This window comes from Falco rusticolus, chromosome 3 (genome assembly GCF_015220075.1).
Source record: "Falco rusticolus isolate bFalRus1 chromosome 3, bFalRus1.pri, whole genome shotgun sequence".
Lineage (NCBI taxonomy): Eukaryota > Metazoa > Chordata > Aves > Falconiformes > Falconidae > Falco > Falco rusticolus.
The window spans coordinates 91212221-91225114 of NC_051189.1; the positions used below are offsets into that span (position 1 = coordinate 91212221).

Genomic DNA, 12894 nt, shown 5'->3' on the forward strand with positions numbered 1-12894 from the left:
CAGCCCGGCGGCCCCCGCAGCCCGAGCGCTCCCCGGCCCAGGCTGTCCCACGGCCGGCTCCCCCCGCCACGCCAGCACAGACAGCACGCTCTCCTTGTTACCGTCTTTATTCAGGGGGCAGCTTTTATTCGGGGGAGAGGAGAAAGAGAAAAAAAAAAAAAAAAGGAAAAAACACGGTGCCCGAGCGTCAATAGAATGCACACGCACATATGTTATATACAAACACAAAAATAAGATACGAAAAAAAATTACTTTTCTCTTCCAGTAGCAGTGGTCTTGGCCTTAAATGCACAACGCCAACCAGTACAGGAGACAGTGCCTGACGTTTCCTTGAGCCCTTTCCCCACTCCCGCCCCCTCCCCCGAACAATAATTAATTAAAAAAGCTGCACTCTCTTTTGTGTTAAAAACACTACTTTTATAAATAATTTAATGTCCTCCCTTCCCACGAAATGCTAGTTGCCGGACAGGAGAAAAGGATTCTTTTGGCACAGTGATGCATTGCTTTGCAGTACAGACCTACGGCTCCACAGCAGCCCCCGGCCCCCCTCCCTCTCTCTCTCCCTGCTCCTCCCGGCCCCCATCCCCGCCCCCCTAGTGCACAGCGCATCCCCCGGCTGCCGCCACCGCGGGCATCCCCTGCTCCGCTGCCCGCGGCTTCGGTGGCAGGAGATGCGGGGACAAGAGGGGGGACAGAAAGGAGGTGGTGAGGGAATGGCTGAAGTCAAGTAGTCTCAATGAACAGTAAGAAGCACTTGAGGCTCATGGCTATGTCCAAAACGACAGCTGTTTTGATTTTTTTTCTTTTTTTTTTTTTTTTTTTTTTGGTTTCAGTTAAACCCACTGTCATTTCACTAAGGCACAGTCACCGCGGCTTTTGCGTGGCGGCTTTGGTCGCCTCTGGAGTTAAAGTGCGGGTTCCAGAGCCTCCTCCTTTCCCCCTCCCCGCCTCCCCGGGCAGGCCCCTCGCAGAGGGGGAGGAGGGGGCTCCATTAAGCCAGGGGGGTCTCCACGGCGTACGGGCGGAACGAGGCCGAGCCCCCCGCCGCCGGCTGCGGCGGCCCGGCCAGCCGGAGGGGCCCGTAGAGCGGGGAGCCGGGCGGCCCCCTCCCGCCCTTGGGAAGGGCGGCGGGGAAGAGCGGCGGCCGCGGCCGCTCCGCCGGCGGCGGCTCGCCCTGGGCCAGCGCCTGCCGCCCGCCCCCCAGGAGCAGCGGCGGCGGCTCGCCCAGCCCGTAGGCGCAGAGCTGCAGGAGGCCGCCGCCGTAGAGGGCGGCGGGCGGGGGCTGCGCGGCAGGTGGGTAGGGGAGCAGCGGGTAGGGGCCGGGCAGCAGGTGCGGGGGCCCGGGCGGCGCCGGCCAGAGGAGGCGGACGTGCGGCGGCGGCTGCGGGGCGGCGCGGGGCCTGGCCGGCCGCCGGAGGAGGCTCTCGATGGCGAAGGAGCTGGAGAACTTGGCGCCGCCGCCGCCCGCCGCCCCCGCCCCGCTGCCCCCCGCCGCTGCCTCCTTGGCGGCGGCGCCCGGCGCGCAGTTGCAGGGTGAGGAGGCGCAGCAGCACCGCGGGGAAGCGCCGGGGGACGCGGCGCCCGCTCCGGCCGCCTCCTGCGGTGGCGGCGGCGGCGGCGGCGGGGCGGCGGGGCGGGCGGGCTGCGGCGGCGGGGCGGCGCGGCTGAGGCGCTTGCGGCGGCGGCGGAAGACGCCGTCGGCAAAGGTGTACTCGCTGCTGGGGTTCAGCATCCAGTAGTTGTCCTTGCCCCAGGGCCGCGCCGGGTCGCGCAGCACCTTGACGAAGCAGTCGTTGAGGGAGAGGTTGTGGCGCACCGAGTTGCGCCAGCCGGTGTAGGCGCCGCGGAAGAAGGGGAAGCGGCTCATCAGGTAGTCGTTGATCTCGGCCAGGGTCAGGCGGCCGCCGGCCGAGTCGCGGATGGCCATGGCGATCAGCGCGATGTAGGAGTACGGCGGCTTCGGCCGCCGCGTGTAGGGCTTCCCCTTGGCGCTCTCGGCCGGCGGCGGCGGCTGCGGGGCGGGGGGCGGCGGCTGGGGGTGCCCCGGCCGCCCGGCCCCGCCGCCCGGGCTGTTGGCGGCGCAGTCGCCGTCCGAGCCCAGCTCGCTCTCGGCCGGCGCCGGGGAGAGGGAGCCGCTGCCTTCCTGGTCGCTGCCGGCGCTGAGCTTGTCCTCGTAGTGCTGCGAGAACACCTCCAGCTTCATGGCGGCGGCGCCGGCGGGCCACCCCGCGCCCCCGCGGCTCCGCTGGGCGGGCGCGACCCCCGCCCCTCGGCGCAGCCCTCAGGGGCGGCGAGGCGCCCCGGGGGGTTTGTGCCCCCGCGCCGGCTTGGACAGCTCCGCGGCAGCAGGCAGGGCGGGCGGCGCTGGGCGGCGGGCTGGCCTTGGGCGGCCGCCCCGGGAGTCGCTGGCGGGGGGCTGACCGCTGGCCCTTGGCCCCTTCCCGGCCGCTGGGCGCTGCGGACGGGCGGCGGTGCCCTGCCGCCCTCGGCGGCGGACGGGGCGCTTCCTCCGGCTTCCACCTCCTGCTCCCCCCGCCGGGACGCTCGCTTGCTCTCCGCCCTCCTTTCTGTCCTGGCTCTTCACTCCCGCAGCTCCATGGGGCCGGAGGAGAGGGGCGAGGAGGCCCCCGCGGAGCTGGTGCGAGCGGGCGGCTGCCGGTGCCGGCTGCGCTCCGCGCCCCCCCGAGCCCGGTCCTCCTCGGGGCCGCTGTTACCGTTCGGCGCTGCCCCGGCGCGGGGAGAAGCTCTTGCCGGCCGTCGGGGTTACTCCTGGCTCTGGGGCTCCGGCCCCCGTCAGCGCCGGGGCGCCGGGCTGGCTCCTCGCTGCGGCGCGGGCAGCAGCCGGGTTATTAGGGTTATTAGTGTTATTGTCATTATCTCTCTCTTCCCCTGTGGTTCTGTGTCTCTCCACCACTTTCAGACCAGCCCATTATAACGCCGGCGAGAGGCGGAGCCAGGACGAAGATCTGAAAGGGTGGTGGGTGGAGAAGCAAGGTAGCAAAGGTGGGTATGCGCTAATAAGCCGTATCAGGGCCGTAATTAGCTGAGATGACAGCGAGGTCTTGTTGGAAAGTTATTTTACGAAACTTGTTTGTATTTTCTCCCGCCTGGTCCCTCCTCTTCCCGGGTATTTCGAATGGAGCCGCAGCTCGGCGCGACGTCGCAGAGCCGGGCCCGCCTCCCAGGTGTAAAATGCACACTGGCTTGTAGGTGGCAGAGCAGAACCTGTTACGTGCCGTGATTTATTTTAATAGCGCCGTGTACTGCAACAAGTTGTAATGTGACAGCTCAACAACCTGCTGGAAAATAATACACGGCTTCGCAGTTGTGAATTCCTAATGATTTATGTAGCCTGACAAAGTCGGTTCAGCCCGGGCCCCCCTCCCCTTCTGTCATAACCACACCTGGTGCAGGGGTAAGATGTGAACAGGTAGGCAAGGCTATGGGCTTTTGCTACGAGAGAATTAGTCTAAACTTTAACCTTACTTTTAAGTGTGTTAATGTACATACAGTAGCGTTGCGTGATCCCTTCCGGATGGTGCGTTTGTAACCTCTCTGTTACAACTGTTGCTCTCCAATAAAATCTTCTATTGTGGTTTTGGCTTTCTTTTTTTAAAACAATGACTTTGTTTTAACTTTTTTTTTTTTTTTTTTTGTTCTCTCACATTGTGGGTCTATACATTTTCCATAAAACCTAGGACAACAAGTATTCTGTAATTTTGCCTAAACACTTTCTAGAAAAATTAATTTTAATTTTTGGGTTTGTTTTTAGGTTGAAGTTGTCAGCCTCTTACCCTCCTTCAGAGGTTTTGACTCTTTCAACAGTCTGCTAGACAGAACAACCCAACAAAGAGAGCTGTGTGGCAGTAGCTTCTCTGAAAACTCCTTGTTCAGTCCTATCCTGCTCGCTGTTCAAAGTCAATTGCAAAACACCATTTGACTTCGTACAGCAGTAGCACTAGCGTCTGCAAAACAATAACAGAACAAAAACATCAGCAGAAATCTAGTGTCATGCTTATATATTATTTCTCATATGTACACTTTGAATTTTGTGTCCTGGAGAAAGAGTTGGGTTGCTCCATATTTTTCAAAAGCAGTCTTTCTAAATTGGACCTTATTTTAGAATAAATACTTAGTGCAGAGTCACTCTGGTTAGGACTGTGCTGTTGTGGTCTGGCTCTTAAGGAGTGTTGGAGAGGAACATGAAAAAAGGCAGGTTTAAAAGACTAACAGAAGAAACAAACAGCACTGCTTTCTGCCTTGATCTCTCTTGAATAGAATATACATTCCCATACACAACTGCATTTTGTTGCAAAGCTTTGCCCTTTCTTCAGTTTGCCTGAAACTTAAATAGTAAATACTGAGCAATGAGATGTTCTTCTGTCCTTCTGGTTGTTCTCATGCTAACTTTAGTAATAATAGGTTTGATGTCTTCCTGTTGTCACTATAGCTGTACCAGTTCAGAAAAGCTGGCAATTCAGAAAGACAAAAATAAGAGGAGGGAGACCTCTCTTGGTTCCTTGTTGTTGTTGTCTCCATGTAATGTAAACGGAGATCTTTCAGTAAAGCGTTGCATTAGCTGTAGGTGCCAATGTTTGTGTTTAAGGGTATGGGAAAAAGCTACCATTCCTTCCAAAACTTGTATTTTCTAAGATGATGCCAACGGTGAGGGTAGGTTTTTTCCTCTTCCTGCTTTTGTTGTAAATAGCAGTGAAGTAGCGATGATTTGCTAGCTTACCTTTGATGTTTATTTTATTACCGTTCCACTATTTGTGTGGAAAATGTACACATTGTCTCTTATCTTTATTCAAAGAACTTAAAAAGTCATTCAAATGCTGTAGGTAAACACATCAGACATAACAGAAGCTTTTTCACAGCCATACTTCAAGACTAGGAGTGGATGGCAAAGCTGGTTTTGCAAGATTTAAAAGGGGACAGAAGCTTGTGCTTAAAATCATACAATTACAGAGATGGCTATTAATGGCTGGGAGCAGGGAGCCTTTTGAAGACCAACCAGCGCTGATACTTGTTGCTGCTCAAGGCCCCTTTGCTGCCTCTGAGCGAGCGCCCGTGGTAAACCGGCTCTTGAAATCTGTGGTGGCTCTTACCTGAGGAATCAGGGGAAGGTGCTTACGTGAAGGGCTGCGGACGGTTTAAACAGAGCCTTCCTGGCCCGAGTGAGAGTGGTGTGAGGCCCGTTGCTATTGCTGCCCATGAAACAACGAGCAAACTTGTAAGAAGTGGCGAAATAGTTCAAGTACTCCCGTCTCTCACCACTGAGAGTATATGTAACCTCAAGTCTTTTCCTGCTATAGTTTTTTAAAAGGCACAGTATCGCCTTCAGGTTTATAAAGATTAACACAATCATCGGAAAAACTGATTCTGTTAAGTAAACTTCACATCAAAAGCACTTTGATGTGCTGTATTATAGCAAAGCCAAACACTCCACCCCCATCACCCCAAGAAAAACCTCCAAAAACTTCTCGCGAAGCAATGTAAAAAAAAATCTGATTCTTTGTTCTAAAATGAAATGTCTCTTCCTCTTCAGAGCTGCATAGCAGGACTTTTTTTGATGTATGACCCCCTCTTTTCCTACCCAAAACAGGTCCTCGTCAAAGACAAAGGGGAGAAATGCGAATGGTTGCTTGAAAATCACACACTCAACTTTGCTTCCCATTTTCTGTAGTATTTGACTCATTTAATCCAGAAATAGTAAGAGCGTGCCAATGGGAATTTGGAGGTAGGGCAGCGTAGTGCTTTGTGGTTTGCTCAAGCTATGAATTCTAAAATTATTCCTTACTAAATGTAGCAAAATGCTACACTGTCTGGTGATTGCGAGTATATTTTTGGTTGTTCCAGTTGTATTGTCTCCATGTTATTTTAAAACCATGATTTGGTTTTATATTTCAGCAAACATTGTGCAAAGGTGTGTCACACTATGGTCTTGCTTTTCTTTTTAAAATCTTTTGATTTTCCACCCAATCCTTTCTTCCCATCTTTTCTACCGTCTGTCCCTCCAGACTGCTAACTAGGTTAGAGAAGGTTTCCAGATAAGATTGTGTAAGCACAAGTGGTCAATAGAAGTCTCTCTGTGGTGACTGGGAAGGTCCTATAGCTGCTGGTAGGCAAGCTTATTTGTACATCTGAGATGTCTGGCACACCAGCTGGACAAAGTACTTCATCATCTCTTCTTCTCCTCCTGTAGCAAGCTGCAGGACTGTGCTGCCTTGCCAGGAATGATGAAACTGGACAATGCAATACACTACATGAACAATAATAGACCAGTTCAAAGAGTTCTCTTTGGATGGGCTGCTCACAGCAGGAGATGTGCCTAGCATGCATAAATGAACTACAGAGTCTGTGAAGGTTGGCTAATTGCACTATGTATATTTTTACAGTTGAAGGAAATCCAGCTAGCGATGGAGCTGTAAGAAAGGAGGTTGGTGGAAATTCATTTAGACCTTGAGAGGAAGAGTTTGATCACTGAAGCAGAATGCATGTCTGCGTGAATTCCCACACTGGGAACTCCACAGATAGGCACTTTTTTACAAGGACAGCCATTCCCTGTGGGCAGAGATTTTCTCATGTCTTTGGCAGGTACTAAGTGCTATATTTACAATGGGGAGTTCCACTTCAACTTTGTTTCATGTAGTCTTTGTTTTCTTGGAAGCTGTTGCTCAGAATGAAATTTTCTCATGCCGAGAGCTTAGTATCACTTCCTCTCTGTGCCTACTTCATGTCCCATAAAAAAGTATACATCTAAGAAAATTTATTTTCTCCAGCGTACTGGGTTGTGACAGAATGGGCAGGGACAGACTTTCTCCTGTGAAGAGGATGGCATTATTGCTGTTGTTACTAATGCTTAGTACCAGAGAAATAATTCCTGGTTCTTATACCATCCTCTCCACTCAGAGATCTCAGAGCTCTCCTATTTTACAGGCAAAGAGGAGTGAAGGGGAGTCCTGCTGGAAATCATCTGGCACATCGGTTGCAACCCTGTCTGTAGAACTGAACTTTTCAGAGCCCTTGTTCTGTGCTGTGTCCACTGAGGTATCCACCACGAGGCCTCATCAGAGGCGTTGGTACCATTTAACAAGGAGCTGTCAAAATGGAGAGTGCTCTGTCCTAAGACTCAGATAATTTATAGCTAATTCTCTCTTTTTACTAGTGTTACATTAAGCCTCAGGGGCTTAAATGGGGCTCTACACCAGTGTAAGGTAAACCTCTGTGGAATATATTGCAGGTCTGCAGTCTGTGAAAGTACATGACATAAAAGCATGCCGGGTGAGGAGGGAGGTTAAGTCAACACAGTATTTACAACATATTTTGTGATGACTTAATTTTGTAACTGTCCCCATAGGCTTTTCTCATAGCTGATTGCCTGGTTTCATTTAACTGCACCAAGAAAGTGAAGAGAAAATCCAAATGGTGGTGGGCTTACAGGTTTGTGGATCTTTTTGAGGACATTATGCTTACAGTAAGAAAGAAACTGGTATTGGAAGGCAGCACAGGTATTGATAAGTCTGGATGTAATTGTCAGGACGGAATCGCTTGCTAAGAGACAGGCAGCGCCGCAATTAGAAGTTAACGCTGTGTTATGTTTGTTATGAAGTTATGATGCAGAAGCCATTTGGTGAAATTCTGTGGCTTTCTGCCAGGAATAGTGAATGTTTCTTGCTACTGGTGCCAAACAAACTTAAAAAGAAACCATCATAGCTTGTTATTGCTGGTACCAGACCAAATATCTGTTGGCGCCAAACTTGGTATTGATGCCAGAGGCTTGCTATCACTGGCCCATGATATGAGGAAACACCGTCTGAGCTGTTACAATAGCCTCTTATTGCTTTCAAGTCCGTGCATTGATGGAGCAGAGTGAACAACTTTGTAAGAGAAGCACAGCAAAATTAACCAAGAGCTGAAGGGCTTTGCATGCGTGGTGGAGTCATTGAACTTTGCTAGCCCTTCCTGGAATACACCTAAGCAAACTCAAAAACACATGTAGTTTACATGGGTAAACAAGTTACTAGAGATATGAAGAGTATGTTTCCATTCAACTAAGTTAAAGTACTATTTATAGCGCTGTGGATTAACAAATGAATCACCTTGCCAATAATATCCCAGTTGAACAGCAATAAGTATTCAACATTCTTACTTCTGGGTTAGGTTTTTTTGGGTTGTTTTTGTTTGTTTGTTTGTTTGTTTTCAAAAAGCTATTTCTGGGATGGAACCCCATGATTTATATAAGCATTAGCCAAATTTGTAAATAAATAAAGGTGTAAAAAATGTCTGGATTTTTCTTTTCCCCCAAGACCAAGTCAACTGCATTATAATATAATCCAGGAGCAGCCTGCTGATGGCCAGGCCTTCCTCTGGCAGACAGGATTTGGCACTAATGCTCCCTAATTTTGTCGGTCTTGTGCATGCTCTGTCCTCCATTTGCTGTTTGCCATTTTCCTTCCCTGCTTCAGGATCTGAATTGTCATCTGTTGAGTCATTTTAATCTAACCCTCTAGCCCCCTGGACAGCTGCAGAACAGTGTTGGTGTCTTTGAAAATCTGGTCCACGCTGCTGCTTGCTTACTCCTGGGACAAGGTAGCGTAGTCACACCAAGGGTACATTTATTACAGTAAGTATTATTATTATACAGGGTGGTGGGGGGCAGGGATTTGTAACCTCCAAACGGTGGTCCAGAAATCAGAAAATGTATTCACCACTTTTCAGATGGTGGAGAAATGCAGTAAAAGCTTGAGGAGCTGGTTCTTCAGTGGCTGCAGATCTGACAAAATCATTAGTTTTGTTGAGTTGCATGGGTTGAGCATGTGATCTCCAGTTCCTAGGTGAGTTCTTAAGGGATTAGCTGAGTTTCAGTCTCTTGAAGGTGCGGGCAAACACAGTGTTGCCTCACACATGTGAAGTTTCTTCCCTAAAGGTGTCAAAGTGCTTTGTGCAGAGGGTTGTTGCTATTTCTGTTCTGTAAGTAAAAGTTCACAGGTTTTAAATGTCTTGGCCAAACTTACATGATCTAAGCTGGGAACAGGACAGGGGTTTACTAATTCCTCAACTACTGCACTGTCTACTAACCTCGTCGTTTCCCTGAACCTTTACATATACTAGAGTAGATTAATAATTAACCTCCAAGTGGGGCACTTTGAAGCAAATGTAAAATGAAACCAAACACTTGTCTTGGTTTTTAGTCATACCAGATTTGCAAGTAGGGTGTGTTTAAATGATGCAGGTAGATAAAGTCTTGTTAATTTAGATTAGAGTAAAAGTCAGTGCCTTATCAAAGCAAGTGACTAATTAGGAAAACTATTACCTTTTGGAAAAGAAACAGTTGAACTATCAGTCAAAATTATTTTAACTAATTGAACTGTACTAATATTTATGCTGAATAAAGGCTCGTTCAACTGCTGGGGAAAGGAGAAAGACAGAGCTTTTCCCAGGAATTGCCAGTGTTCTGTTTTTTTGATAATTTTGCCTTTAGTAACTTAACAGTACTTGTCATCAGTGTGTAAACATGGGGAAGGGAGGAGAGTCCTGTGAGTCATCAGGGAGCCAAACTTACAGAATTTAAGTGAAGAACTGCAGTATTTATGCAAAATATACTGCCTTCAGTCTCTCCACCTCACCAAGCCAACAGGACAGCAAAGTGCTTGTGAATGGTTTGAAACGATCCAGTGAATCTCAGGTCTGTAATAACTACGATCAGGCATTTGAGAACCTGCACGGGTAGAAACACTAGGGCAAATTCATGGTGTGAAAAGAAAGATTATGATCAAACTGTATTTATGTTCAGACAGATACATGCAATTGTGAAGAATCATTAAATAACTGTTAACCACACCTGCACAGAGCCTCTGGCAATGCTGGCTTATACAGAATCTCAAGAACTGCCATGTGCCTGACATCATACCTTTGCAAGGAAAGAAAAGTCCTGGGTGTTAGCCCAAGACTGGTAAGTAAAACATAGTCCACAGACTTGAGCCAGTTTAATGTCTGTTAGTGATTTTCTCCTGCGTCACACCCAGTACCTTCTGCCCTGTAAATCTGTCAGTAGCCCTGATTTGTTTGATTAAGACTGGGCCTTACTAAACAACTCTGAATCTGCTTTAATGCAATGGCTACTTACCTGTAGGTCAGTCAGGACCATGAGGAGGGAGTAAGTACGCGTGCACGTAGGGAGGGCAGCACAAACAGTATCTTGACTTCTCTGGGGCTCGTAGTTGGTGCTATGACACACAGCTGCTTGTTTGGGTTTCCTTTTACATGGATCATTCTGCCTTTTAAAAACGTTGGGGGTTTTGCACATCTTTTCATGATGAAAATGACATTTCAGAACTTTTTTATTGTTACTGTGAAAAAAATGAAAGGGAAGCCTGTGGGGAAGGGGAGCAAGCAGGGTAAAGGAAGCAGAGGAAAAGGGGGCTGGAGCAAAGCTGAGATGAAGAGATGGAGATGTGGAGAAGGTTAAGAGTAGATAGCTCCAATGGAGAGCACGTTGCAGAGCAGTTCCACTCAGACTGTAGAAAATTTCCAGGATGCCCAAAGATCTCTGATTTGGCTGCTTCTGCTGGTGGAATTTTGGACTGCTCACCTCTACAGCTTTCCTCAGGCTAGGGAGTTCTCTGGGTTTTCATTTCCCATGGTGCTTTTGGAAGCAATTGTCTTTCATCTGTATTTTCTCTCTTGGAATATGCTTTTCCTGTCTTTCATGGCTAGGGGTGGTTGAGGAGTTGTTTTTTTTTTTATTGAATAAAAAATATTAAAAAAAATGCAAAAGTGAAGAGCAAACATCAGTGTGTAATTCATGAAAGGGGCTACTATGCATTGGCATTATCTTTTTCTAATTGCAATTTCTGTACAAAACCTTTCCTTTTATTTTTTTTCACCTTAATGAAAATCTCCAGCAACTGTGAAGAATAGGAGATTCTGAAAGAGAAACAGAGTGTGAGTGATGCACAGAGGGATTTTCAAGAAGGTGGAATAATATTTCAAAAATTTTCAGACTTCAGCATGCATATCAGAGAAGTGTAAGCTCTGGCACTTGACCCTGATAGATCAGACTATGGTGATATTTACTGATTGCTTACGAGAGTCCTTATTTATAACTGGATTTATTTGTGCCATAAGGGCTTGGAAGACAGTCCATTCTACTTTCTCCAGTTGAGATGGGGTCAATGCCAAGAAACTTAGCAAAGCCCAACATACGTTAAAACTTTTAAGAGTTATCAAAGTGTTGTGGCAAAAATGCCCTCCCAGCATGCTACTTTAAATACCCAGCAATTCTCTGTAAGTAACTCTTGGTGACTTGGACAGAGTTTATTTTGAAGGCGGGGTGTGAAGTAGTACACCCTGTACCCTCTTACCCCCACTTTGGCCTTTAAATGCACTATCATTAAAGGTTGGCCCCTTGACAAAGTTGGGTGTAAACTGCAGAGGCAAACTGAATAGGTGGGGCTTTCGCTCCAGTGGGCCTGAATTCAAACCTTCAAAATTTTGGCCAGACTCATGACTATTCACAGTTGCAACTTTAATTAAATGGTGTTGGATATGAGAGTTAAATGTGGAAACTCTGTATTCTATTATACTAGCTCATGTTGCCGAAAGAAATAGAGCCATGCTTCTTGATTGAAGAGACAGAGGTAAGTGAATAATTCGCAACAAATAATTAATCTAAATGTTTCTAAATGATTCTTACAGAATCTGATTATGGTTGAGAAAGATCCCTATTTATTAATGCTACAGGACTCCCTTTCACAAGGGGAAAGTTTATTTATATAAGATTAATGGGTTGAGGTATAGACTTGCAAGTTCTTCCTGAGTCATCAGACCCAGAAAACATGTATTTTATATTAAGGTTAATACAATCTTCCACGCAAAAGCATTTATGAGTGTACTTTAACTGATGGATACATGATGACTGACATTCCAAAACCTCTTCTACAAACACCTACGCTGGCATACTTTTATACATAGGAGTAATTCTAATTAATTTGAGAAAATTACTCTTGTGCATGAATGTATTCATTAGTATTCGAAACATCACAGTCTTAGTATGGTGAGTCTTGCAGATACAATCTTGATCTTATACTTAAAGATGCCCACAATGTCCCATCCGGTCTTTATGGCTACTTTAGCACTAGTAAAGAAAACAGTCCAGCACCCAGTCTTTGCCCCTGGGGGCATCCATCCATATGGCTAAATTCACTTCCTTCCAGAGAAGTGGCCTTATCTGTACTGCTTAGAGGGAACTGTCCTTTTTCCGTGTTACCTCCTGAACCATTCCTTTGTGTTGTGTGAGAAAATGCTAGGTTAAGAGGGAAAAGCCCATGTCGGGAAGCTTGTTGCTAGTTAAACAGTGTGGATAATCACATGCCAGCTCTTGAGTCTATGTCCTGGCTCCTTATAGTTTGCAAATGCAAGATGTAACTTAAATGAATATTTGTGTTCATTTCACATCTTGAAGCTTTGATAAAGTGTTATTGCTCTCATCTGTTCTTTACAGGAAACAGCAGCACTTGTTATCTTCAGCAGTGTACTTCTGGGGATGTGTTTGATGGGTTTTTGTTGCAGCGATGCTGAAGAGTTTTGCCCAAGAACATTGCAGGCAAACTGTCTTTCTTAGTGTGTTGTGAGTCTTCCCTTCCAGAGGTAAGATCTGATGACAGCCTAAGTACTCTTTTTTTGATAAACACCATTTCAGTCTGGTCAGAGCTGGAAAGTTATAGTGCTAGGGAGAGCGGCTTTATTTTGAATAGAGGATAAGGTAGAGAAATTCATGGGCAAGAAGAAAACAAAACCTACGAACTGAAGACATAATAGGGAGTTCGGACTGAAAATTTGTACTTTAACAGTGTCTAAATATGTAGGTTCTACTTTGCTGATAGTGAGTTT

At 47.6% G+C, this 12894-nt stretch overlaps 1 protein-coding gene across 1 annotated transcript; it reads right to left on the reverse strand.

The window, feature by feature from the left end:
- Positions 1–991: 991 nt before the first annotated feature.
- FOXQ1 (forkhead box Q1) lies at positions 992–3232 on the reverse strand. Its single transcript, XM_037380024.1, has 2 exons — positions 1658–3232; positions 992–1381 (listed from the first exon to the last, which is right to left on the reverse strand). The coding sequence occupies exons 1-2, from the start codon at positions 2201–2203 to the stop codon at positions 992–994; spliced, it is 936 nt and encodes a 311-aa protein (XP_037235921.1). The 5' UTR covers positions 2204–3232.
- Between the last annotated feature and the right edge of the window lie 9662 nt (positions 3233–12894).